Below are 27,451 nucleotides of genomic sequence, written 5' to 3' on the forward strand. Positions count from 1 at the left end.
ATTCTCTGAGCCATCTACAGGGCCACCCAGAGGATTCAGGGGGCCTGGGGCAAAGCAATTTCAGGGGCCACTTCCATAAAAAAAAATTGCAATACTATAGAATACTATATTTTCATGGGGGGCCCTGCAGGGCCTGGGGCAAATTGCCCCACTTGCCCCCCAATCCCCCCCAAGCGGCCCTGGCCATCTGTAAAACTATTAGCCCATATACTTCCCTCTGAGGTAGCCCAGGAAAAAGGAAATGGCAGGAGAGAGATCAATTGATCATTACCTGTTAGGTTCACTCCCTCTGGGGCACCTGGCATTGGCCACTGTCAGTAGACAGATACTGGGCTGGATGGACCTTTGGTCTGACCCAGTATGGCCATTCTTATGAAACCAAGAGCAACTCGAACCCTTTGCCCTCTCTTCCCCTAACACGGACAAGGCTCCCTTCTGCATTTAACTCCAAATAGCTGCCTGAAGGGAATTGGCATCTGCAGCATGTACAGGGTGACCAGACAGCAAGTGTGAAAAAATCGGGACAGTGGGTGGGGGGTACTAGAAACCTATATAAGAAAAAGACCCCAAAATCCCTATAAAATCAGGACATTTGGTCACCCTAAGCATGTAGCACAGGGAGCTTTGAGGAAGCCATGGTCCTGAGCAACTGGACAGGCTGTGGAGGAGCTTTCAGAGTAGCAGCCATGTTAGTCTGTATCCGCAAAAAGAACAGGAGGACTTGTGGCACCTTAGAGACTAACACATTTATTTCAGCATGAGCTTTCGTGAGCTACAGCCCACTTCTTCGGATGCATAGAATGGAGCACACAGACAGGAGATATTTATGCATACAGAGAACATGAAAAGGTGGAAGGACGCGTACCAACAGGAAGAGTCCAGTCAACTGAGATGAGCTATCATCAGCAGGAGAAAAGAAAAAAAAAACTTTTGAAGTGAAGATCGAGATGACCCATAGAAGGTGTGAGAAGAACTTAACATAGGGAAATAGATTCAATTACTGTAATGACCCAGGAGCTGTTGTATTTATTTAGATGGAATATATGGGCCAAAGGTGTTAACATCATCCAGTCACTGTCCAATGTTAAGCAGTGTTTGGTACACAGAGACCTCGGTCTGCTCAGTACCACGGCAAACACACCATTAGAAACCCTTTTAGCCCTTTATTAAGGATACAGGACAAGAACAGTTAAAGCATCCGAAATGCACTGTATTAAATAAACCTATCTTTTTAGCAACATCCCTTGTTCCCTTTCCTTGAGCTAGAGGGAATTTTTAGAAGAAAACCCCCTTGTTGGACAGTCTCTCCGCTAATATCAGAGATAATCATCCCTGTCCTTTGGGGCAAGAGAGACGTTAGCCGAGAGGGGCTGCAGTTGCTGCTGTTGTTAAAGTCCGATCCTGTTTCATCTCAGATGGTGGTTGGAATTCGGCTGGAGCTGGTGGAGGTAGCCATGTCATCTGGGTCCAGAGGTGAAAGTAAGCTGGTGCACTGTGCCAGGGCAGCCTGGCTTCCCCAGGTGGCAATTTAAAGGGGCTGGAGCTCCTAGCAGTGGGGGAAGCGGCAGCAGGGCTTGGGCAGCGATATAAAGGGCTCAGGGAACCTGCTGCAGCTACCACCCCGGCCCTTTAAATCATCCCCGGAGCCCTGGGGTAGTGACGGCAGGGCTCCAGCAGCTATTTAAAGGATCCAGGGCTGCAGCAGCCACTCTGGCAGCAGGGCTCTGGGATGATTTAAAGGGTCCGGGGCTCCGGTAGCCTCTACCGTCCCAGGCCCTTTAAAATGGTCCCCGGAGCCTGCCGGAGCCCTGGGGGAGCAACGGCGGGGCTCCGGCGGCTATTTAAAGGGCCAAGGGCTTGGCCACAGCTACAGCCCCAGGCCCTTTAACTTGCCACCAGAGCATCACCGCCACTACCCCAGGGCTCCAGCAGCAGGGCTCCAGGGATGATTTAAAGGGCCTGGGTTGGTAGCAGCAGCTGGAGTCCCGGGCCCTTTAAATCACCGTCCGAGCCCCCGGCTGCTGCTGCGACCCCGGGGCTCTGGCAGCGCGGCTCCAGTGGTGATTTAAAGGGCCCTGGGCTCCCACTGCTGCTACCCTCTGGGGCCCTTTAAATGGCCACCTGAGCCCCGCCGCTGGTGCCCTGGGGTGGTGGCAGCAGGGCTCTGGCAGCGATTTAAAGGGCCAGGGGTTCCTGGCTGACGCTACTTCAGCAGAGCCCTGGGCCCTTTAAAGCTCTGCCAGAGACCGGGGCCCCCTCTGATGGTGATTTAAAGTGCCCGGGCTCCGCTGCAGTAGTAGCAGCTGGAGCCCCAGGCCCTTTAAATCACCCCCAGGGCTCCCAGCTGCCTCTGCAGCTGGTAGCTCCAGGGGTGATTTAAAGGGCCCGGGGCTCCCAGCTGCTGCTACCCCAGCCCTGGCCCTGGGCCCTTTAAATCCTGATTTAAAGCGCCTGGGTATTTAAAGGCCCCACCTCTTCTGGTAGAGGCCCTGCCCCTCCTAAGGACTCCAGAGTACCGGTAAGTCCTATAAGTTACTTTCACCCCTGTCTGGGTCCCTCTTGCTGGTCCAGTCCGGTCAGGACATCTCTGAAGATCAGGCTGACAAAGGCATGGGGGTCTCAGGAGATGGTGGGAGAGGCAGCCATGCAGCTTGCTCCAGTAGCCAATTTCTCTCCCAAAGTCTCTTTTCTGAAGGTCCCACAAAGGGAGTGGTGGACTGAGTGGCCCATCCCATCATTATCTGGTCCACCTTGTAGGCCTTGTATCCAACACACCACATTTGGTTCATTGATTTTCGGTTCCACACTTTTCTTGTTTACCAGACATGGTCCTAACACAGTCCTAGCGTTATAGCAATCGGCCTTTTCGTTTGGACCAATCCAGTCTGTCTCCCTTTCCCCATCCCCATCTGTCGTTGGAGGTGATTGTGACATCTTAGGACCTCACACTGACTTTTGACAGTTGAGCTCCCAGTGAGGGTAAATTGGCAGGTCCTGTGACCACAACAGGACCAGGGAGCTGCTGCCGCCAAAAGAGGGATGGAAATAGAGACAGGCCAAGTTTATTGTTCAAGATTATGGCACTATGTTCAAGATTAGGCTTTAATTTGGGGCCCTGAGAGACAGGTGAGCCTGCAGAGGTTGTGGGGAGAAGACCTGAGAGAGGTTGAGTAGGAGGAAGCCCAGAGAAGTAGCTGCAGCGTGTAGGACTGAGCAGACCGGGGATACTGGTTATAGGATCCCCAGGCTGGAACCTGCATTTCCCTACCAGCCACTGGGATGGTGACACAGGCTGAACAAGAGGACAAAGAATAACTGGAACCCCTGAGCGTAAGGCGTGCAAGGACCACGGGGCCCAGAATTGGGGCCAGAGATCTGATATAACAACATTGAATCTCTGTTGGTGGGACTTTGTTACTCCAGAAATTATGACATGGCTGGAGGACCCAATTGTGGAAAGAGGCAGACCACCAGAGAGGCCGTCAACAGGGGAAACTAGATGGGGAGAGCCACTATGCGACGCCTGGCCCTGTAGAGGCCCTCTAGCGGTGAGTGCACTCCCTTCGTGGGGGGCCCAGTCTCAACTGCGCCCACTAGGGGCTACTGTAATATACATGATGAAGGTCAGGGACTGGACTGTGGCCCAGCAGGATTGGCTGCAGGATGAGAATGGAGAAGGAAAGCAGGAGCTGATTGGTTCCCAGAGCAGATGCAGCACAGGCAGCAACGGGGTGAACTTCCCGTATACGGCCCTGCCAACATGCATCAGCCCTGTGCTGGGGGAGACCCTTCGTAAGGGCAAGAGGAGATGGAGTTCAGTGACCATGGGCCATTCAATCCCTGGCCCGTCTACTGAGAAAGCTAACAAGGATGCCTGTGTTGGCAGACACCTGTCTCCTATGAACTGTGTTCAATTCAAATAGGCCACCAAACACCCATTAGATGTGTAATGGTCCCCTCCTCCCCCAAAAAAAGGGTCTGTGGAGACTGAACCCCACATCTTAAGATCCAAGACATTGGTCTCTGTCACATGAGCTAAAGGAGTAATTCCACTGTGTGGTAGCAGAAGAAGGCTTTTATCTCTATGGATCAGGCCCTGGAGGAAGACAGACTTAGCCAGCATGTTACCCATACTAACAACTTCTAATCTTCTTTTGACTGAATTTGACACAGTGACAGTTAAACTGTCTGGAGTGGCTCCAGCCAGCACGAGTCCCAACTCAGGGCAGACTGCTGAGCAGGGCACACAGCACAAATTGGCTATGAGTTCTATACTTAGATTTCACCAATCAAGCGTGAGCTCCTCAAGCACTACAACAGCCTTAAGTTAGAGTTGCAGACTGTCCCCTTGGGGACTCTGATCTATCTTGCTACCCAGGTAAACCTACCTTTGTGATACATGATCACTTACACCAAAAATCACAACAATATTCAGGGTACTCCCAGTCCCAAAGAACTGATCATTTACTCCAAGTCAACTGCACCTTAGATCCTACTCCAGGGGTCGGCAACCTTTCAGAAGTGCTGTGCCAAGTCTTCATTTATTCACTCTAATTTAAGGTTTCGCGTGCCAGTCATGCATTTTAACATTTTTACAAGGTCTCTTTCTATAAGTCTATGATATAAACTATTGTATGTAAAGTAAATAAGGTTTTTTAAATGTTTAAGAAGCTTCATTTAAAATTAAATTAAAATGCAGAGCGTCCCCGGACTGGTGGCCAGGACCCGGGCAGTATGAGTGCCACTGAAAATCAGCTCGTGCGCTGCCTTTGGCATGCGTGCCATACGTTGCCTACCTATGTCCTACTCCAAAGACAACACTTGTAGCCAATCCTCTAATAAACTATGTGAAGATCTATTAACTAAGAAAAAGAAATGAGTTCTTTAACCTTGTAAATATGATAAACATACACATACCAATGAGTTCCAGCCTTAGGGTTCAAAAGGGGATGGAAGCTGCTGTAATATGCAAGTTCTGTAAGTCCTCTAAGGCTAACCCAGGCTAAGCACTGGGGATCCCTTGCTTATGCTTAGAAATCTTTGCCCCTCAGAGTCCAAGCATCATAAAGACACAGTTTCTTCCTGCCAGGGGTTTTTATTCCCTTCCCCCAGAGTTCAAGCTGATGGGACAATTACTCATGCACTTTCGTGGGTGGGGTGCAAGCAAGCCACAAAGTCTTTTGTCCTCCAATGCCTCACAATGATTTTTGTGGTGTCAATGGGCCTTCTTTTGTTGGGCAGGACATAACGCCTAGAAGGGCAAACTGGTATATCACACTTGCTAATGCTCCTTTCCTAAATGGGGAGTTTCCAGTTTCAGAACAAACACTTAACTATTACCTTATAACTAAGCTACGTTTTAGTCATGGGTATTTTTAGTAAAAGTCTTGGCCCCTGACCTGTCTGTGACTTTTACTAAAAACACCAGTGAATAAAACTTGAGAAGGGTGTCCTGGCTGCTTGGGGGAGAGTGAAAGGGAGGGGTGGGGGTTGTGGCATGGGACAGGATGAGGGGGGATCCCTGGAAGCGGTGACATCCCCCTGGCACAGCTGCTAGGCGGAGGGGTGGCCAGGCAGTTCTGCGTGCTGCCTCTGCGTGCAGGCACCTCCCCCACAGCTCCCATTGGCTGCAGGTCCCAGCCAATGGGAGCTGCGAAGCCAGCTCTCTGTGTGGAGGCAGCCCACAGAGCTCCTAGGTCACGCCTCCACCTAGCAGCTCAGCGAGGGGGCTGTCACTGCTTCTGGGGAGCCCCCCAGCTAAGCACCATCCAGAGCCTGCCTCATCCTGTCCAGTGCCCCAACCCCCTGTCCCCTCCCACAGCCAAACTCTGGTGCTGGCGGGGGGGAGGGGGGGGCCAAGACTGCCCCAGCAGCTGGTGGTGCTCCTGGCGCAGAGGCTGCCTGAGCTGCCCCTGAGCCAGGTCCACCAGCCTCTGCAGAAGTCACAGAGATCACAGAAAGTCACGGAGTCCGTGACCTCAGGAACAAACTCGCAGCCTTACTTATAACATGGGATATGGATATGATAAGTGAGATTAATGCAGGCAGCAACTTACAAGCACTTCATAACGTCTAAACACTAAACACATTTATCACTCTAATGCCTAGTTTAACCACACTAGCACAGGTGAGCCAGACTGGTTACCAGCTGTGCATTTCTCAGTGTTCAGGTGAGGCCTCAGGGCCCTGACCTGAGCTGTCACCTGGTCTGCCAGTATCCCAGTGACAGAGAGATGCACAGCTCTGTATCCCATCCCGGGAGCCACCCAGCAGCAAAAAGCTGCCCTTGGCACTCTGCATGAGGCTGAGAAGCTGGGTAGAGCCTCTGTGTGACTCCAAGTGGCAGCAAGAAGTTGCATCAGACAGACACTCAGTTATTTAATATCTGGCTTCCTGCCAGGCAGCTGGTGTTGAATATTAGCTACCAGAGGCTTTTTATTCACCTCTGGGTGAGGTCTGGGATAACTCAGGTCACCTGCTCCCTGCTAATGAATAGTCCCACCTGAAAATAAGCGTGATACAAGGTAGAGCTTTTCTGTTTCCCCCTGGGAGAGAAACACAACTGCAGATGGGCCTTGCAGGGAAGCCTGGAGTTCAGCTGCAGTTGCAACATGCAATTACAAATGTTCAGACTTCCAAGGAAGAAGAGGGAGGGACATGACGGGATAATAGATAAAAACAGGTGGGTCTGTCTATGGGGAGGCAAACCCGGAGCTCTGCACTCTGATCTCACCTCACCTTCAGTTCCAATGTATTCTTTGCAACTTTACCTGATTTCCTATAACCCTGGGGATCAGACCAGGAATAATTCCCCCTTCCTTCCTGACCCCAGGGGCTACCATAATACAAATAATAAAAGATGGCGCTGCTAGAGATGCTGCGGATTCGGGTCATTTACTAAGTATTTGTATTACAGTAGCATGCAGAGGCCCCAGTCTGGGATCGGTGCCCCCACTGTGCTAGGGGCTGTACATACACATAAGAAGAGAGAGCCCCTACCCTAAAGATCTTACACCTACAATCTAAGGTGATGGTAAAGAGTTCCCTGGAAGAAGCTGCTTCTCCTATCTGAGCTGCAGAGTTTCCATTCTAATGCCTGACTTTGCCACTGGTTTGCTTCACTGGGCTGCCCGGGGGGGAAAGTGGGGCAATTTGCCCCAGGCCCCTAGGGGCCCCCATGAGAATATAGTATTCTATAGTATTGCAACTTTTTTTATGGAAGGGGCCCCCTGAAATTGCTTTGCCCCAGGCCCCCTGAATCCTCTGGGTGGCCCTGCTGCTCCACAGCTCTGAGCAAGTCACTTAACCAGACTGCCTCTGAACTTTCTCCTCTTCCCTTAGTGTCAGTAAATGAACCCTGTGAACTTCCTCCCTCCAGACAAGGTAGGGTGCTGGGGTGAGGAAGCCTCATTATATCCCAGAAAGCTGGAGCAAAATCTTCCTTCCCTCGATCTCGGCCTCTGCGCCACTGCCGCAACCGGTATGAAAAGCCAAGCACTGCCAGCGGAGAGCTGGGCATCGAAAAGAATGTCAGAGTGCTGCAGCCAAGTAGTTCATCCCTAACAAGAATGCATGCACAAACACGGTGTGTGCAGAGCATACCAAACAGAGCCCCAGCTGGGATAGATCAGCATGGCTCTACTGCCTTCAGGGGAGCAGGGGGCCACTTTGCACCAGTGAGGACAAACATGCATCTGGAGCCCAGTAGAAACTGCCGCTTCCCTTATTTGTTTAGTAGTTCCCAGGCTATGTGGCTGGTGGCACCCAGTGTATCATTTTCAGTTTACAACAACATATTTCTAGCTGAGTTCATTCCGAGTTACTTTTAGCATCACTTTCCCCCCTACCTTCCCCAGCCCAGAGAACAGTATCCATTTAAAGCAGACACCAGTAAAGATCCACATGATCAAAATGATCAGAGAACCGCCAGCTATTAAAGCTCACATTTCTTACCCATGTATGTCAATGGAGATTTCTGTGCCCAGCACATAGACAGCGCTAGTATGCTGCTGCAAGGACAGCCGTATGGTTCTTTGCTGGGACATGTTTGTACCCTTCTCTCAGCTGCAAGCTTTCTTGTGCTGTTCTGTTTACAATGGATGAGCCAGCATGATCAGATTAAAAGACATGGGCCAAGTCTCCCACCCCTCCTCTCTCCACTGTGGGCTGTGATTAGCTGGAGATAGATGTAATCCCACCTCCAGCATCTCTGCTTGGTGATTGGAGGGGCAGACTGTGAAAGCAGAACTCTGCTTGCTGTGATCAGCTGTTTAGAGGTCAGCAGGAGGTGAAAGAATGGGAGGAAAGAGAGACAGGTTATCTTGGAGAAACACAAATTATCTAAGGTACTGCTGATCTCCAGGGCTGGAAGCAGCTGTAAGAAGAGCCAGCGTCTTAAAATATTTAGCATGACCCTGGAACAAACTTGATCACTCACCACCATGGAGCACACTGGAGGGGGCATCTGTATGTTTGCACGTGTCTATGATCTTGCCTATAAAGCTGTAACAACACTAACTCTCAGCGGCCATGTAGTGCTTACGTCTACTAAGCCCCAAGACTCCTGGGAGGTAGTTATCCCTATTTTACAGATGGAGAAACTGAGGCATGGAGAGGCTCGGGCCTACATTTTGACTAATTTTGGGTGCCCAGTCTGAGCCACTTGATTTTCAGAGTGCGTGGGCCACGCTGTGCTCAATCCATTAGCCTGCCCACTGTTTCTCATCTCTCATGCACCTGAGCTTTCAGATTAAGGCCAGTGTGGCTTGGTTTTTCTTGCCCTGTCTTAATTAAAATTGTAAATTCTTCAGAATAGGGAACATATCTCCCCTGCATTTGTAAAGCACCAAGTTTTGTGTGTATGTGCGCGCACGCGTGCACTACAATAATGTTTTACCTACGGGACACTGGTGTTTTCGGGGACAAAGCATAGGGCTGAATTTGTACCGAACTAAAAGAGAACCTCAGATTCCAACTTCATTGGTTTACACTTTTATTGTTGGGAAACGATCTTGTCCCAAGCCATTGCCTCACAATAGGGGTTGATCCCTGGCAAAAGAACCCCAGCAGTGATTAATTATGGATAGCAGCTCACGGGCTGGCCTTAACGATGCTTTCAAGGTTAAAGCAGTAGCATCATGAGAGTTTAGCACACTGCCCAAAACAGAAGAGCCTGGCACAGCATTCTGTAGCGACTGCATTTAGGGTGAAATTTTCAAAGGCATCAAAGTGTGTTAGGCTCCTGAGTGCCCAAGACAATTTTGAAAATAGGGCTTAAGTCTAATTGTGGGTTAATGGGACTGGGCTAGTGCAGGGGCGGGCAAACTTTTTGGCCTGAGGGCTGCATCGGGTTTTGGAAATTGGAGGGCTGCTAGGAGAGGGGGGGCATCCCCCCCACACTTCTGGCCCCCGACAGCCCACCTATGGGACTCCTGTCCCATCCAACCCCTGCTGTTCCCTGATGGCACCCTGGGACCCCTATCCCATCCACAGCCACCACCAGCTCCCTGTCCCCTGACTGCCCCTGGAATCCCCACCCCTGACTGCCCCCACTGCCCCATCCAACCCCCCCTTCCTGACTACTCCCCCAGACTCTTGCCCCAATTCAACCCCCGTTCCTTTCCCTCTGACCGCCCCGACCCGTATCCACACCCTGCCCTCTGACCATCACCTTGAACTCCCCTGCCCTCTATCCAACCCCCTGCTCCCTGCCCCCTTATCACGCTGCGTGGAGCACCGGTGGCTGGAGCTCGCAGCCCAGAGCACTGCACCGGCGGTACAGCAAGCGAGCTGAGGCTGTGGGGAAGCGGGAAGAACGGAGGAGGGACCAGGGACGAGCCTTCTGGGCCAGGCGCTCAGGGGCTGGGCAGGAGGGTCCCGCAGGCCATAGTTTGCCCACCTCGGGGCTAGTGCCTTAATATCTCTGGGGATCTGGGCCCGCATGCATAAGTTACTTTTGAAAATAGGACTTAAGTGCTCTGAAAACTGCCTGTAGTGAGCTCTCAGGCTCAGCTCTGGTCCACCACTCTTAAGCTCAGCCAGTTTGTCAAGAATCCTTCAGTCTTGGCCGAATTATCTAAGCCCACCTCACACTGCAACAGGGACCAGTGACATGGAATTGCGCCATGGGCAGTGGGTATCGCGGGCCAGGGGAAGCTGAGCCTCACCGAACAGCCATGCATGGCCCTTCCCACGCTCTGCCTCGAGGAGCCCTCCTGCTTCCCGCTCTTCCCACATAGCTCCAGCCCAGGCTGATCCTCGTCCCCAAAGGGATCTGGAGGCAGGGCTACGGCGGGCCGGCAGGCCAGGTCTCAGGGCAGCTAGGGCCGGTGCTGGAGCTACCCGGCACGGGGGCCCACACAGCGCTCCGGGGCTGGAGGGGCTGGAGCCATCCACCCAGAGTTGGGGGTGCTCGGGCTGCCCATCAAGTGCTCCAGCGCGGGGAGCTGCAGGCCGGGGGTTGTGGTGCCCAGCGCTCCAAGGCTGGGGGCACTGCTAATCTAAAGTAACTCCACTGGATAGCTAAAGTGGAAAGACTAATTGGGGTGTTGCTCCCAAAAGAGTGTCCTGGAAATGGTAGGCATTTCTTCATTGGAAAACTTGATACCGAAATTCCAGGGGTTCTGAGAGGCTCTGCACAAATCATACTGAACGACATCTTCATTGTGAGGATTGCGTCCAGGACCATTAAATCAGCAGCACCTTGTTCTCCTGGGGAAATGGCATGAAAGCGATTGACTTGTACAACGATCAGGGTTGCAGTTCTGCCCCTGGCATGATGTTGCTAAGGGCTAGGGTGACCAGATGTCCCAATTTTATAGGGACAGTCCCAATTTTGGGGTCTTTTTCTTATATAGGCTCCTATTACCCCCCACCCCCTGTCCCCATTTTTCACACTTGCTGTCTGGTCACCCTACTAAGGGCAGGCCAGTCTCTGCTGGGGAGCAAAAGTTCTCTCTCCTGAGGCTGCCTGGAAATGGAGATGATTTAATAAAGGCAGAGAAATGGCTTGAAGCACATGGTGCATCCTGTGATTTAGGGCCCATAGAGTGGGAGGGAGGCTATAGCACCCTGCTGGATCTTGCTGTTAAATGAGCTTTGTCCCCTAGCAGCCAGTCCTGGGAGGTCCCTTTTCATTTCCCCCCTTGAGCACTTTCTGAACCGGAGTGCAGCTCTCATGCAGCGAGCTGTGTGGCACACTGGCTAGGTGTGTCACGCTCCCCTCTAGTGGAGCAGCAATCTAGAGGATAACCGGCCCAGGGAGTCCCACTGGGCCCAGCACCCCATAAGTCTCCTCAGGCCTGGCACACTCATTGCCCATTGCGCTGTTGTCATCATCTAAATCTGAAAGGTCTCGTATGATGTGTCGTAGGCACACTGGGAAAGCGCTGGCCATTCATACTATTGTGTAATGTGTGTCTGGGTGGCGCATAGCAAATTAGAGAGGTGGGCTGGAAATCCGTTCCTCAGATGTGTTTGGCAGACAGGGCCTAAGCCCAATGTGCCCTAGCCCAAGGATGATTTTGTTGGGGATTGGTCCTGCTTTGAGCAGGGGGTTGGACTAGATACCTCCTGAGGTCCCTTCCAACCCTGATATTCTATGATTCTAAGGACCGTTGTTTCACAGGTCCTGGTCTCCAGTGTAAATGAAGCCAGAGGAACCTGAAACAATGAAAATGCACATTTGCATGCAAGGTAAACAAAACTATCAAGCGAGCAAGTGGAGGAAGATGACCATGGAGCACCCCTCCAATGGGGGATGGAGGTGGCACCACCAGGAACAACTGAGGCTTGTGGTGGAGGAAAACTACTACTGGTGACTATTAAAATGCAAAGCATCAACTGAACTTTGGGAAGATCTAGGCAGAGGCAAAAGCCATTTTGTCACCCGTGACTGAGGGGGATGTGACGGGTGCGACACCCTTCGAGCTGATCAGAGTTGGGACCCCTTGTCTGGAGGACCAGGGATGCTGAGAACTTGAGGTAGGTGAGGAAACTGCATTGGCCAAGACTATAACTTGCTACGTTTTACTCGCCAGGAAGCGTGTTTGTTTGTAACCTTCCCTGTCTCTTTCACTCATGCTCGTAATCGCTTACGCCTGTGTTCTTCGTTCATAAACTTCCTTTTGTTTTATTACAAAACTAGCTCAGAGCTGTGTCTTAGTGTGAGTCCTCAGCCAAACTAACAGGCTGGAGTGGGCTCTGTCTCTTTGGAGACAGCGAACTTGAGAACTGTTGTGTGGGTCCAGGCAGAGGACTGGACTCAGTACAGGGGGGGTGGTTTGGGGGAGACTTGGGACTGGAAGGTTTGTTGGGGTCACTCTGCCAGGAGTACCCAGGCTGGGAGAAGCCATGGTGAGGTTATAGTGCTGCTGGGGTCAGGGCTTTGACCCAAAGTAGCGCACAACAGAGGCACTCAGGCTTTCAGGCAGGTTGGTGACACAACCCCTTACTGGTGTGGGTGAACCCCCAAAGAGTCACACTTCTGCTATTAGCTGCTAGAGCTTGTGCTGTGGTTCAAGTGGCAGCGATTTCTGCTTTGCAGTTGAAGGTCATGAGTTCAAATCCTGTTGATAATCCACGCTGTGTGCCAATAAGGGGCAAATACACTCAAGACAAGTTAGTAATTAATAAATTAGCTCTTACCAACAATTTACAACATCCAAAATACAACATGAAAGAATAAATGGAAAACAGGAGACATCTGGAGAAACCCCTGGAAGCTAGTTGTAATGCCCACATTCTGACTGTGCAGTCATGTACTGTGTTGCCTTAAGCAGTCCTTCTGCAACACCAAGCCAGAAGCAGTGCAACCCCTTAATGAGATTTTATGACAGTTAAAAATCACTGTCCTGCCAGGGAAGTTAGGGGGAAAGATGTTTTCTCCTTGGATCTCAGGATATATAGTTTAAAACTAATACTTTGCATGATCATTGGTGCTTCTCAGCCCTGGATCTCAAAGCACCATATGAAGGAGGGGAAGTATTTTACAGACGGACACACAGAGAGGAAGTGACTTGCCCATGATCAAACAGCAGGACACTTGTAGCGCTGGGAATAAGACACCTGGCTCCCTAGTTCGGCCTCCCCAATCGGGGACCATAATACTGGAACGTCAGTAGGTTTTGAAACTGATACAGAGGTAGGCTTTGTGGGGGGGAAGGGAGGCCAGGCTTATGGCTAAAACGCCAAGCTCTGAAGCAGGATCCACTGTAGGTGCTGAGTTTGTGGTGGATATTAAAATGCAAAGTAATCATTGGGCCGTGCAGCTGTGCATTCTGCACCACTTTGTATGCGTAGCTGTGATTAACACGCACCTCTAAAGAGCACCTGAGCTCCAACTGCAGTGGCAGGAACAGGTGTGTTAGAGCAATGAAGGACTGGCATGCTAGAAAGAGCTTCTAGCTTAGGGGCTAGGGCTTCTTTCGATGGTGTTCGCTTTATTTACAAAACTTCTTAGACTGCCAGATTCCAGGAGCCCTTATCCAGAGTTTGTTAGCATCAACTTGGTCCCATGTTCCCTTGTCTGGCAAAAGTGCTGAGCAGCAGGTTGGGGTTTCACCCGCTCTGCTCAGAGGATCATGTTCCACCACTTGAAGGAGAAGGGTTTCCTGAGGACATTGGTGCCGCAATGGATCTCCCCTAGTAGAGTGTGGTAGGAGAAAAAGTCATTGATGAAGATGCAAACCAGGCCCAGCGGCTCCAGCAGGGAGCGAACGTTCTCTTCCAGGCAGCACCGCCCGTCGACGATTGGCCCAAATGGTTTTGGGATGCCCAAGTGTTTCCCCAAGACGATCATGTTCACCTGCAGCCAGGAGAAAAGGGACAGATGGACAACAGCCAGACGTGGTCCCACGAGGGTATCTCTTCAGTGTTTTACATGTAACCACCGCTTGTGTCCTATCCTCTTAGCTAGAGTTGGGCTCAATTATTCAACCCAAACCTTTTTTCTTAAAACTAAAAAATGCAGATTCAGTGATACTGAAATGTTTTATGAATTTGTGTTGATTTCACAGAATTGTTCATTTAAAAAACAAATCTTTAATCCCCCCAAAATCAAAACTTTTCATTTTTCTATTTCCCTCATGGAAATGTTTCCGTTTTTCATTTTGAAACAACTCTTTGCTTTGAAATTTCCTTTTCTTTTATTTTTAAGTTGTTTTTCAAAAATTAAAAATTGATCCAAATCAAAATGAAACATTTCAAGTGGAACAAAACCTTTGCTTCAACCCCTCAACCATTGTTTTTTACTCTGTGCTGAAACTTCAATAATTTTCTTTTTGGTCCAACCCAAAACCGTTTTCTCCGTGACTTTTCTAAATCACCACATAACCGAAAAATCTGTCATTTGCTCTGCTCTCCTTTCAACCTTCCTGCATTTAGCGGGGAGGTCTCGCTTCCTGTCTGAGACCCGTTCTCTGACGGCATGGGCGCTGAATGAGATCCAGGAGATCACCAGAGGGAAGGACAAAGCGATATGGACTGAGTGCTTGGCAGGGGGAAGCAAAGTGGGGAATAGGAGTCTGATGGGCAGTGCAGAAGATGGGGGCAGAAATGAGAAGCAACTGCACGAGCAAGACAGTCCCCTTACCATGTCTGGGAAGAAAGCATCCGCTCGAGAACCGTTCAACATGAACAGCTGAGGGATATCAATGATGTCTTGCTCAGTCAGTCCCAGCTCCTCCTTAAGGGTATGTCGATTCCAGTCAATGCAGCTCTGGGGAAAGAAAGGAGGTGACTACGGGCCAGTTGGGAAGAGTGGAGCGAAAGCACAGTATTTCTGCTGCTCATTATTTGCAGCGACAAATGCGCAGGTAACCCCAGAGTCTGTATGCGGAGTTTTACTGGGATATGTTAACGTCCCAGGGCAAATATTCTACCTCTTCTAGATGTTGTCAGGAATCACTGTACTGTCCATCCCTGTTATCAGCTTGAAGCAACTGGACACAACATAGCAACTCCATGAGGAATCTGCTTGAAAGCCCAATCTGTTCAATGGAAAGATTCCTGTTCAGATCAATGAACTTTGGATCAGGATGCCTGGAGCCTCTCATTCTCCCCTGTCCGCACTGGGGCCCCAGCCCCATGGTGTTGCACATGGCCCCCTGACACCAGATACCATGTTCTCCGCTGCTTTTGTACCATTAGATGCTTTAAACCACTACTCCATTGCAGCTGGTCTTTCCTGGGCTTTTCCGCTCTCCTTTCTATGCAGCACCTGGTCTGGAGTCGCTGTTACAGCAATGAAGGTTGTAACTTGCTATCCACTAGAAATCCCCCCTGGCTTTGCTATAAAAGATGGCCTCCCTCAGACATGTCACATATGTGGTCTTTAGGTAGAGGATGTGATGCTTCATTAGGGTGACCGGCTAGCAAGTGTGAAAAAATCAAGACAGGGGGTGGGCAGTAATAGGTGCCTATCTAAGAAAAAGCTCCAAAAATTGGGACTGTCCCTATAAAATCGGGACATCTGGTCACCCTATGCTGTATGGCCATTTATAATATTATTGATATCCATATTACAAAATTGCCATGATCTTACAAGATATACCATGTAAGATATCAGAGGAAAAGTTATGGTTTGCTAAGCATGATCATCTTGTTGATAGGTATGTATCATCTTTGTCTCGTGAGTTATAAATATGTATGATATAGCTGTATCTCAAACTTGTGCTGTGCTTCGGGGTAACAACCCCCAGACAGATTGGCATCAGCACTATCTACCCTGTTGGATGGCCCATCAAGGACAATCAGCTTTACAAGGAGCCCATTGAGAGAAGCCAGGGGTACACCCCTATGAGTTAGCAGGACATGTAGGGACAAGGGACACCAAGAGCTTTTCCATGCCCATGTGCTGTGAGTTTGTGTTTGGGACAAAGGATTTTCAAGCCACATGGCAAAGGATATAAAAAGGCAGCTGCATCTTCTCCATTTATACCAATACAAAACAAACAAACAAAAGGGATAGCTCAGTGGCTTGACTACTGGCCTTCTAAACCCAGGGTTGTGAGTTCAGTCCTTGAGGGGCCCATTTGGGGATTTGTCCTGCTTTGAGCAGGGGGTTGGACTACATGATCTCCTGAGGTGCCTTCCAACCATAATAATCTATGATTTTGTCTTCACTGCTTCTCACCTCTGGAGTAACTTCTCTGCAATCTGAAGCTTTGAACAAAGGACAGATACACCCATCCAAGCTTTGGGTGTGTTCCAGAGGGACTTTACAAGCCAGCTAACTCACCAATGCTGCTACGAACCTGACATATGGATTCTGAAGTCATATTATGGATCTGATTGCTTTGACCATTTAACAGTTCTCTCCTCTTTTCCTTTCTGTTATAATAAACGTTTAGTTTTAGATACAAAAGGATTGGCTGGCAGTGTGGTATTTTGGATAAGATCCAAACTAGTATTGATCTGGTAATGTGGCTGGCCCTTTGGGGATCAGAAGAACATTTTGTGTAGTGAGTACAGTTTTAAATAACTTCTCACTTTACTAGACCTATTTGCTGATTGGGAGCCTGAGACTGAAATGCAAGAAAGGGGGCCGTGTGATTTCTTTTTGGTTGGCTTCTTGATAAGCAGTGTGAGGGATCAGGAGCACAGTTTGTGACTAGTTGGTGAGTCTAACTACAGTGTTAACCACCGTTTTTGGGAGCAGCCTGCTCCGACGTTGGCATTTTCAGTGTAGGCTACCCTAGGCACCATGAGTCATAAAGGAGGTGGGGAATTTTGAGGTTAATTTGAGAAGATGGACATAATCTGACCATCCAACTAGAACATCTTAAGGATTTAGCTAGAGATCAACCAGCGGGTCTTGATCTGCAAAGAGACTACCTCCTTTTGGGGTGTGCCGTGATGATGACGAAGAGCATTACTTAGTATGGGTAGCTGACCCTCTGCACCTGGTGGAATTCATGAACTTCACCCCTCCCGCCCCCCCACCCCCCAGTCACACCTCAACCTCTTCACGCATCACATCCAAAGTGATTCTGGGACAAAACCCATGAGCTGATCTGCTCAGGCTGCGGGACGATGCATGCTCCTTCAATAAGTGGGGAGCCATAGGACTTCTAAGGTGCTGCATTTGGTATTGCTGGGGTCTTTTCAGGCCTTCCCTCTTCCCCACGCCTACCTGCACGTATTCACTGTCACTCCTCAGGGTCTTATCAGCCAGCATCTCGTCTATTGTTATGGTCTGCACATTCTCCAGCCCTGGGGGAGAAAAGGAATACAGCAAGTGAGACCCACCGGCCAGCCGGCCTCTGTGAGTGCCAAAGGCGTCCTGACTGAGCCACTCACCGGCAAACTGGGCCATGTTGCCGTGCCCTTCTCTTTGTTTCTCCTTGAACAGCTTGTAGCAGGCATCGGGGCTGGCCAAGAGCAGCCGGAAACCCTTAACAGAGAGAGTCAGTCAGTGTCTGGCCTTGTCTTCATTAGATTTCTCCCTCTGAGATCTCCCATCTCCCTGGTTCAGCCTCGCTGGACACAATGGTGGGAGAGCTCATGCAGCCGAGGCACTGGTGTTCACTGATTCTTGATGCGTTCCTTCACGCAGACCTGCTCTGAGCATGGTGAGAACACCAGTGGCTGCCAGAATCCTGTCTACACTAGAGTGTCCTCTGTTGCAATCTCTTGGGGGGTGGAACCAACAGAAGCAGCAGTGGGGAAATTGGGGCCAAAAAAGACCCTCACAGGAGGCTGTGTGGTATTATACACCAGGCAAGGGCCTGGGAAGCAGCAGACATGGGTTCTAGCCTCAGCTCTGCCTGTTCCACCCCACCTGCCTTATCTCAATTGCAAATGATTTGGGGTGGGGCTATCTGTCTCTGTGCTGGTACAGCTGGCCCCCAGTTACAGGGGGGTTCCAGCACCATAGAATCTCAGGGTTGGAAAGGATCTCAGGAGGTATCTAGTCCAACCCCCTGCTCAAAGCAGGACCAATCCCCAGATCCCTAAATGGCCCCCTCAAGGATTGAACTCATAACCCAGGGGTTAACAGGCCAATGCTCAAACCACTGAGCTGAAATATACATTACAGTTAAAAGCATGTGCATCTGACCCAAACTTCCTAGAACATTCCTCTTCATTTCAAGTGTTTTCTTCCCTGCCCCCGCTACAAAAATGATGAGAGATGGTGGAATTTCAGGGAATTGGAAGCTTTTTTTCCCCCATGGAAGCATGAGAAAAATGAAAGGCAATTGCGGCTGAAAATCTGCATTTGGAACCAGAAGTGTAACAAGCCTGGTTCTGCTGAATGGGGCGATCGCAGAATCAGGATGCAGCCATGTGCTTGGGGCTGTACAAGGTCCCAAAAAGAATCAGGTAACAGAAGCAAAGAGATTTCTGTTAAAAATAGATATTAGTATTATATGCCGCTGGCCTTTGAGGTAAGTCAGTGTGTCATCTCAGCCAAGTCACTTCCTCTGCCTCGGTTTCCCTAACCTGTAAAATGGCAATGCTATTTACCCATCCTAACAGAGGGGTTGTGGGGCTTATCTGAGGTGTACAGAGAACATTGAGAGTCTCAGGTGAAGGGCACTAGAGGAATTCAAAGTATGTGTGGAGAGGATTATGCAAACCCACAATAACAGGAACACAGCCAAAAGTGCATCCATGTGGCATACAGACTAAGTTGCTGCAAGAGTGTCACTATTCTAGACACGTTCTGTGACTTCTCCCCCTCTAAAAGGAGGCAGTACAGTCCAGTAGGTAGGGCATCAAACTGGGAAGTAGAAGATGCATTTTCTATTCCCAGCTCTGCTAGAGACTCACCGTTTGACCTCGGGCAAATGACTTTCCCCTCCCCTCTGCCTCGATGTCCCCATCAAGCAAATGGGAGGAATGCTCCCCAACCTCTGTAAATTGCTTCCAGAGACGCAGATGAAGAATGCTCTCCAAGCGCCAAGCCTGACTGGAAGGGAGGGAAGGGCTGGTTAGAAACGTCACCTGGTGAGTGGTACCTTCCTATCGGGGGCTGGGACAAAGCTCAGGAATTCGTCGACGTGACCCACTCTCAGCCAGTCAGAGTAGAGCTCCACGGGGGGCTGCACCTTCTGGGCATAGAGAAAGTCCCTGACGGCCTTTGTCATCCTCCTGCCGCCCGACCTGGGAACTCAGATGGAGGGGAGAACATAGGAGTTGGTATAAGCCCCAGAAGTCCCGACTCCCAATCCTCTCTTGTAACTAGCTTTGTCTTGATAAAAATAACCAGTGCTCTGCTCTTCCGAGACAATGCCTTTGTCTGACCTCTCCAAATGCCTGAGTTTGTTTTTTTAATGCTATTCCATTGAATGCCCCACGTAAACACCGCGCCAGATTCATGGGGTGGTGGGGGGTGTTTATCTCAGTGAACAGACTCCTTTGTAAAGCAGGGCTCTTATTACACAAAGCACATCTCAGCCTTGTTGTTTTAACTGAACCACCTAACACTGGCTGCCTGGAACAGCTGCTGAGTTCCAGTCACCAGTCTTTCGGGGCAGAGCAAACCAGCCTCCACTCACTCCAGGCGTTTAACCTTTTCTGACCGCTCCCTCTTTTCCCATTTAAGCCCTGCCTCTCCCTTGCCTTGCTGTCTGTGGGGTCAGTCCCACCAGTGCAAAATGGCGGTAGACATCAGAATGGTAGCAGCTTACACCCATGCGCTGGGGGGAAATGATCCTGCATGGGGTGCAAGCCAATGGGGAATCAAGCCCGTAAACTCTATATTTTAACTTTGATCTCTAATAGGCTGACATGCACAGTGGAGTTCGAATGACTTTATTATATGGGGAATTTAGGTCCTACTCTTAGCTCACTGAGTAGCACTTATCCATGCTAGCCGTCCCACTCGGATCAATGGCACTATCCAGCTCAGTGCAGCTCAGAGCAAGGAAGGGTCGCAGATCAATCCTATTTCCATAGCTCAAACTGGGAAATGGGCCCAAGCTGCAGAACTCAGATCCAAATGTCTCCATCGTTTGGTGGTGTCCCAATCAGTGGGATTGGATTAAGCCAGGGAACAGCAACTTTTCAGATGTGGTATGCTGAGTCTTCATTTATTCACTCTAATTTAAGGTTTAGCATGCCAGTGATACATTTTAACGTTTTTAGGTCTCTTTCTAAAAGTCTATAATATATAACTAAACTATTGTTGTATGTAAAATAAATAAGGTTTTTAAAATATTTAAGAAGCTTCATTTAAAATTAAATTAAAATGCAGAGCTCCCGGACCGGTGGCCAGGATCCGGGCAGTGTGAGTGCCACTGAAAATCAGCTTGTGCGCTGCCTTCGGCTTGCGTGCAATAGGTCGCCTACCCCTGGGTTAAGCCATTCTAAAGTCACGGAGGTCAGCTCCAACTCTAAGTGTGGGGATATTAAAAACCAGACTTCCACTCTGGTTCTTCCTCTAGCAGAGCATCATGGCTGGTGAATTCTTCCGCGGCAGGAAGCAGGATTGTTCTTCCAGACCCTGGTACTGACAGTGTCACCAGGATCTAGTGGTACTGCAGAGCTGCCAGCTTGCTGAGAGTGTTCCAGCATCCCTTGCTGGGCTGCGCTCAACTCAGCTTCATTCAAAGGGTGGATTCGAAGCAGAATGCTTTCTTGGTAGGATAACAGGTGTCTCCTAGGTCAGTGAGCAGGGATCCCATTCTCTGTGCATATAACGAAAGTAAGTGGAATCACTTCTTCCTCCACTTATGCTTCGCTATCCACCAGCCCGCACTGTAAGTATATTATCTAGCTACACAGGCTGGTAACAATGGAGGTGGTGAGGTGAGCCATGACCTGCTTCCTTGGACAGAACACCTGTAGGTGGTGCTTGTAGATGCACATCTCTGAGCAAACGTGACCTCACGCTGCCACATTCTATCAACATGCGCTCCAGGCTCATCAAGTCTATTAACTCTGGGGATGGCTGGCGCCTAAGGTTGTGTGTTCAAACTGCAGGTCACTGAAGCGTGCTCCACTGAAACGAGGGGCAATACTCACCAATGGGGCAGGATGGTCTGGTGGTTCAGACGCCAGCCTGGGCTGACCAGCCTTTAGCTTCCTGCTCTGCCACAATCTCCCTGTGACCCTGGGCAAGTCACCTTGGCTCTCCCTGCCTCAGTTCTCCTTCTGTAAAATGGAGCTATAGCATGGCGGCATTGTGAGGATAAATACATCAAAGACCGTGAGATGCTCAGATACTCTGATATGGGAGCCATATAAGCATGGTATCTAGCTAGAAACAGCAGGGTGTGATCGTGCTGCCCATCCCCTCCCATTGCATGATAAAGCCGTTGCCTTTTAGAGGCAGTTGCGGTGTGTGTAAGTTCCTCTGATTTCATTAATGTCTCTGTGCAGAAGGGGACTCAGATGTTGCATCTCCCCGTGGTTTAAAACAACCTCTTCCATGTTGAGGAGATGCTAACAGACCTGAAGCAGCTGAAGTGACAGACAGCAGAGGGAACATGAAAATTCTCTCTGCTGTTTTCAAGGCTCGAGCAGTAATTCAGCAGCAAGCTGACAGTGTTGGTTGTAGGGGAAGGTTGCACCACTGCAGACATTAGTAGTGAGCTATTAACTTACCTGCATCTGCAAATTTCCCCTCCATCTCCCCACTCGGGAGATTTCCTCCCCGGCACCTTTATTCCACTAGCTGCACCTTTAATCCTCTCTCACACCAAGACCTCAGTGTAGGACACCTAAAAGTCCCAACTCACGTGTCTCCCTCACCTGGGCAAGCTGCTTCCAATGAGGATCCTTCCCAGTGGGTACGTCTTCCCTTGGACAGTCACTGGAGGGCTGACATCCAGATTGCCAAAGGAGTCGAGGCTGGAGACGTGTCCGTGAGGAGGTACTCGGGTCACGTAGCCAAAATCAGGGCCCTTTCGGGGACGAGAACCACACAACTCATCGTCCAGTTAGACGCACTGTTCATTGCAGTGATGAGCTGCTGTCAGAGCATGTACTAAAGGCTTGACCTGCCTGTCTAAAATAATCCTCACCCAGGCGGAGCATGTGGAATAGCAGAGGAGCCAGGCTTCCTTCCAGGCAAGGAAATGCCCTCCTCTCCTAACCCTGCCAGGAGGGGGTGCTGTTCCTTTCAACCAGTAGCTCCTCACCCCAATAAAACCTATCATTGGAGGGTAAGCATGCAACCTCCTTTACGAAATCAAATCACACTAGATCTAGATTCACACTTGGGCACCTCCCTGAAGTGGCATCCATTACCAGGCATTCTGGACTTTTGTTCCCAGCTGGGGAGGGGTGTAAGGCAACAAGAAGCAATCGAAAAATAGCTGGGCTGGGCTAGTTTAAGCCCCACTAGTCCAGCATGGCTCTCTGACTCCCTCTGGTGACTAGCCGAGAAGGGTTGATGAGTACAGCTGGGCAGATGATGGATTTTTCAGTTCACTGGCAATTCCAAAGAAAATAGAAAAAAGAGCTGTTTTGAGTTGAACTGAAAACGAAGATTTTTCAGAATTTGTGGTGAATCAAAAAGTCAAAACATTGTGAGGGGGGTTGGGTGATGTGTTTCGTTTGACCTGATTCCAATTTTCATTCAATTTTGGGCATTTTAACAAGAAGCCAAGATTCACAAAATACAGAGGAGCACCTTGTCTCCTTATAACTCCGAGCCCAGGACCTGAGAAATGTAGGTTTAGAGCCCTGCTTTGCCTGCTGTAGAGAAGAGATTTGAAGTCAGGTTTCTCACCTTGCTAGAGAGCAGCCTAGCTGCTGAGCCACAGGGACAGTTTTCTTTCTTTATCATTCCCCCTTGCTGTTGCCCTCTGTAGACCTGATTAAACATGTCAGAACAGGGATCTAAATTGGCATCTCCCTCATCCTCTGGATGTGCCCCAAGCACCAGGCTGTAGAGTCGCTCTCACACTTTCATTGCCTCACTGACTCTTTATCATCTTCATGATGGACAGCAAATAATTGATAGTCACACAAACAAAAATTCATCATACACTTCCCCCCTGCTCCAGCCTCAACTAACTCTTGCAGCTGTTGGAGATCAGTTTTATAGTCCCTTGACTCCGCCCCCTTTTTAGTTTCATCCAATCATCCCTCTCCAATGGATCCCCCCCCCCCCCCCACCCTGGAATCCCCTCCCCCACTTTTTTTTAAAAAGTGTTTTTGTTTTAGCCGTCAAAACAAGTGGCCCCCTTAGCGTCCCCAGGCGAGGAAGGAATATGGAGCCCCCAGCACCAACCGCCCATGAACGCTCAAAGACAACAGCCAAGAATATGAGGCCAAGCGAATGTGGGGCAGGTTCAGTGGGAGGCTGTGGTGCTGTGTTCCTGGCACAGGTGATGTTGCATGGGAGGGTATAAAGATCCATAGACACAAGCCCCCTTCCTCGCATCACAGGACATAGAAAGTTAGTACATTCTCCACTCGCAAAATGCACCTGGGTCTGGAGCATCGCAGACAAACACACACAAACACCCTACTCAGGTAAGAGTGGCCAGGCCTTTTCTTTGTGTAACATAACTGCGAAATGAAAGAGCAAAGCGATTCTGCTTCTAACTTTGCACAGGGCTCAGTCTTATGTTCAGTAAAGTGCTGTTTGGATTAATCCTTGAACAGCCGGGCTCTCTAGCCCTTTCTGGAGGATGGCTCTGTTGCAGTAAGAGAGACGCGTCTTTTCCAGCGAGAAGTCTATGCAGAAAGGCTTGCGGGGACAGGACATAGTGGTTGATGGTTGGCATTGCTTCAAACCAGCTGCCCAGGGCAAACTCTCCTGCTGAGTCTATAGGCTCAGGCCTTGCAGGGAGTGAAGCCAGATGTAAAACACGAGTGATTCCATCCTCTGGAATCAAAGTGGAACATCAGAGGCTAACCTGAGGGTTGTGGCCCTGTACGATGGAGGTAAGCAAAAGGAGACTGCTGCCTGTGTTTGTTTGTCTGACCCATCTATTGCGAGCACTAGGTTTTTTCTGAGGGTTAGAGCAGTGGCTCTTTAATGAATGCTAGTTGCTTATCGGCCGTGTGCTGTAATTAACGTGTGCTGAACAGTGCTTCTGCATTTAGAGCTTCTAATCTGCACGTTAGACACCCGACGAGTAAACTCACCAAAGCCAGAAGGAACCCTCCAAGCAGACCCCAAATGAGCAACATCCCCTCTCCAGGGCGGTGAGTTCCAGGAGATGGGATGACCCTGAGCGGCCAAACCTCACTCCAGGATTAGGAACACCCTGGAGAGAGTCTGTTCTCAGCCATTTCAAAAAATAGTTACAAACCAGAATCCTTCTAAAAGCAAAATCTCTCAGGCCTCTGTCCCGAGGGGAGTCGAAGACCACGGGGAACACCTTGTGGGGAGCCTCCACGTAGCCAAACTCCATCTCGTCCTGTTGTGGAGAGAAAGCGGGCAGGAGGTCTCTTAGCAGCAGCAGCACTATCAGTCACTGACTAGCAGGAATGTGTGGTGTGGGCTAAGCATGCGTGTGGGGAGGTGTTTGGGTGATGATTGAACTGCAAGTCTCCAGAGCTGCTACAGTGCGAGCTTGCACACGTAGCTGAGGGTGCCAGCACTTCCAGAGGGGCCTATAATACCCACTCATGCCAGACCTTGCTCACTCCTCCTTCAATCCCATCCTTGATCCATGCTGTTCCTGCAGGGCCTATGAACCCTCATCCTTTCCCTTCAGGCTGCGTTAACTAAGCGGAGGATCACAAATATGAAATAGACCCCCCATGACAAGAGAGCATGGTTTCCTTTCTCCCCCAGTGCCTGGAAAATCATGCCCTGGGTAATGCCAGCTGAGAAAGTCATTGCTGAGACAGCGAAGGGGTGGTTGGCAGGGTCCAGCTACCTATATGGCATCATTTGTAGAGTCCTGATTGACATAGTGTCCAACCACTGATCAAAACGCCACCTACTGATGAATGTCACCAGTTTTTATTTATTTGATTCTGGCCCCAGGTAAGGTTCCTAATCCCTATTGGGTTGGTTTGGGGTTTGAGGAAGCTGTGGTGACACAGTGATACGCTACTCTGAGTAGCAGTGGGATCTAGTGGCCAGAGCACTGGCCTGGGACTTGGAAGACCTGGGTTCATCCCTGGCCTGTTGGGTGCGCTTGGGCTTTGCCTCTCTGTGCCTCAGTTTCCCCATCTGTAAAATGGAGATCATGATAAAGCGTTTTTGGATCTACTGGTGAAAAGTGCTAGGTAAGAGCCATGTATTCTTACCTGGATCCAGCGGTCGCGCCGGTTTTCGACCTCAGGGCAGACGGTCAGCTTGCAGTTGGCTTTCCTCACCAGGGCTCTCATAGCCTCCAAAAAGTCCCCATTAGGGTTTGAGCCTCTCTCCATGCTGGAAGGAAAATGAGTAAAGAGAGGAACCTAAATGGAGCAGAGGGGTCAATTTGTTACAGAGAAAGGGTCACAGGGACCCAGCCAGAAACCAAACTGTGCCCTATGCTTCCTCCTTCCACAGGAGCTAAACTGTGCCCTGTGGAAGGAGAAACTTTGCAAAATGGCAGCATGACAAATGGGAGGGCCTTGATCCTCATCCTGTTTCAGTGGATGCCAGTGGCAGCAGGTCCAGGTTCTTCATCACTGAGACCGGGGAGAACAGGAGACCAAGCCTGCAACACTCTTCCCCTGCAGACTGAGCTAGATTGTCGGGGGGGCGGGGCGAGGACAATACTCAGGGAAAATCTTTGGCTCCATAGTACACACACCTGTGCTACTTGAACTAAAGGAGCAAGTCTGTTAGTTGGTACCAGTAGAAGGTTGTTCTCCTGCATACAGACCATTGTACTGGGATGCGTAGCACAGTGTGGGAGTGTGATACACATGTTCCCTCTGTGATTTTCTGAGCTGCGGAAGCAGTGTGACTCCACCCCACTCCAATGCGGACTGGTGACTGAAATGATCAGTAATATCACTCTCACCTGCAGACAAAAACCTCCAAAGGCTGCAGGGTGTTGGGCATCATTATCCATGGGGCCACCCGGAAGACCACGGTGTCTGTGAAAATGGGGGTGTCTGGTGCGTTCTACAGGCAACAAGAGATGAAAGTCACTGAGCGCCGAACAAAAGCAAAACTCGGTCTCTGAAGGGGCAAGAGAATTCACATCTGAGATTGCTGAGCACCATTCACAACTGCTGGCTGATAGTATGGCTCCGAAATGAAGGACTCAGAAGCCAGCTGTGCACTACTCTCCACTAGGGAGCACCGCAGCAGTGACGGGACTTACGGGAACAGAAGGGCAGAGCAAGCTGTGCAGACGATGGAGTGCTCCTGGCCAGAAACGCCCTTAAATTGCAAATGTGCAGCTAAGAAGGGCCACCTGATAGTTAGCTCCATGGCTGCCACTTCGCTTAGGAGGCCATCTCCACGCAGGGTGCAGGTGGTGCTGGCCACTCTCATGGCTTTTTCTTAACCCTTTCTTTTCCCCACTGGAAGGGAGCAGTCTTCTCCAGCCCCACTCCAAGCCCCTTCCCATGGGAAAATAGGCTGCAACCACAGTCTGAGTTTTGGAAGGGCTCGCCAGGGAGAGCGGAGTTGGTTTAATATCTCCTGTATGTGTTTCCTCTCTGCTGGGGGGCCTGGCTAACCTAATGACAGAGACATGGTCAGGGGGTCCTGTCTTCACTGCACAGTAGCGACACTTTGTCCCGGTGTAACCGAGCTCATCTCTAGCCCTGGCAATGTTGAAACATGAATGGGGTTAGGGCCAGGGCCTTAACTGCAGCGTGAGTAGCCGGGAATCCTCCATCATATCTAAGGCTATGATTTAATCACGGGCATTTTTAGCTAAAGTCATGGACCAATCATGAGCAAGAAACAAAAAAAATCACAGCCTACGACCTATCCGTGACATATACCATAAATACCCCTGATTGAATCTTGGGGGGGGGGGCATAGCACCAGCTGCAGGGAGGGAGCCCTGGGGGGCCCACGGCACCTGTTGTGGAGTGGGGGACCCACTGCCACTCCAGCCTCTGAGAGGAGGAAAGCCCTGGGGACCTCGCTGCCACTCCAGCCACCATTGTGGGGGAGCCCTTGGGGGTCAGCTGCTGCTCCAGCTGCCCTGGGATTGTGCTGGGAGCCACCGAGCTGTGGCCGCTCCCATGACAAACACGACCTCCGTGACTTCCTGTGACCTCCGTGACAAACACGGATCCCTAATCACACATCACAAGCTGTCAACAAACACAATAAAACATTGTAGTGTTTATGACCCTTTAAAATGATGGTCATTCAGACTCACGGTTCAGCCAGCAGCCCCCTCCTTTCAGCCAGAACAGGGCTCCAGGGGAGAGCCATGGAAAACACCGAACTGTCCAGGGGAAAGTTATTGATTGTGGTTAGAGCAGGTTCTCCTCACGGAGATCCCGGCGGGTGCCAGATTTGGCTGCAGGGGGATAGATGAGTGTCACAGGCCAGCCCACCTCATGGGGCATCTGGGAGAGGCTGGTTTAATTGACTTTATTCTGTTTTATGCTTCCTGATGTGCTCAAAAAATGCTCC

The 27,451-nt window shown here is 50.2% G+C and overlaps 2 protein-coding genes across 3 annotated transcripts in view; both read right to left on the reverse strand.

Moving 5' to 3' along the window:
- The window catches only part of LOC116829001 (protein-arginine deiminase type-3-like), a 37,798-nt gene extending 29,680 nt beyond the window's left edge, over nucleotides 1–8,118 (reverse strand). For both annotated transcript variants that reach the window (XM_032787568.2, XM_032787566.2), the window contains exon 1: nucleotides 7,954–8,118. In XM_032787568.2, the coding sequence (XP_032643459.1) occupies nucleotides 7,954–8,045 (92 nt within the window). In that variant the 5' untranslated portion in view covers nucleotides 8,046–8,118. The remainder of the gene's footprint in view (nucleotides 1–7,953) is intronic.
- Nucleotides 8,119–12,644: 4,526 nt separating this feature from the next.
- Nucleotides 12,645–27,451, reverse strand: part of LOC116828980 (protein-arginine deiminase type-3-like) — a 32,585-nt gene continuing 17,778 nt past the window's right edge. Inside the window, exons 8-16 of the mRNA XM_032787548.2 lie at nucleotides 25,869–25,972; nucleotides 25,162–25,285; nucleotides 24,213–24,320; nucleotides 21,697–21,848; nucleotides 18,960–19,104; nucleotides 17,299–17,392; nucleotides 17,132–17,211; nucleotides 14,591–14,716; nucleotides 12,645–13,804 (exon numbers count right to left, since the gene is read on the reverse strand). Coding sequence (XP_032643439.1) covers nucleotides 13,571–13,804; nucleotides 14,591–14,716; nucleotides 17,132–17,211; nucleotides 17,299–17,392; nucleotides 18,960–19,104; nucleotides 21,697–21,848; nucleotides 24,213–24,320; nucleotides 25,162–25,285; nucleotides 25,869–25,972 — 1,167 coding nt within the window. The 3' untranslated portion in view covers nucleotides 12,645–13,570. The remainder of the gene's footprint in view (nucleotides 13,805–14,590; nucleotides 14,717–17,131; nucleotides 17,212–17,298; nucleotides 17,393–18,959; nucleotides 19,105–21,696; nucleotides 21,849–24,212; nucleotides 24,321–25,161; nucleotides 25,286–25,868; nucleotides 25,973–27,451) is intronic.

The sequence above is a fragment of the Chelonoidis abingdonii genome, chromosome 23 (assembly GCF_003597395.2).
Source record: "Chelonoidis abingdonii isolate Lonesome George chromosome 23, CheloAbing_2.0, whole genome shotgun sequence".
Taxonomy (NCBI): domain Eukaryota; kingdom Metazoa; phylum Chordata; order Testudines; family Testudinidae; genus Chelonoidis; species Chelonoidis abingdonii.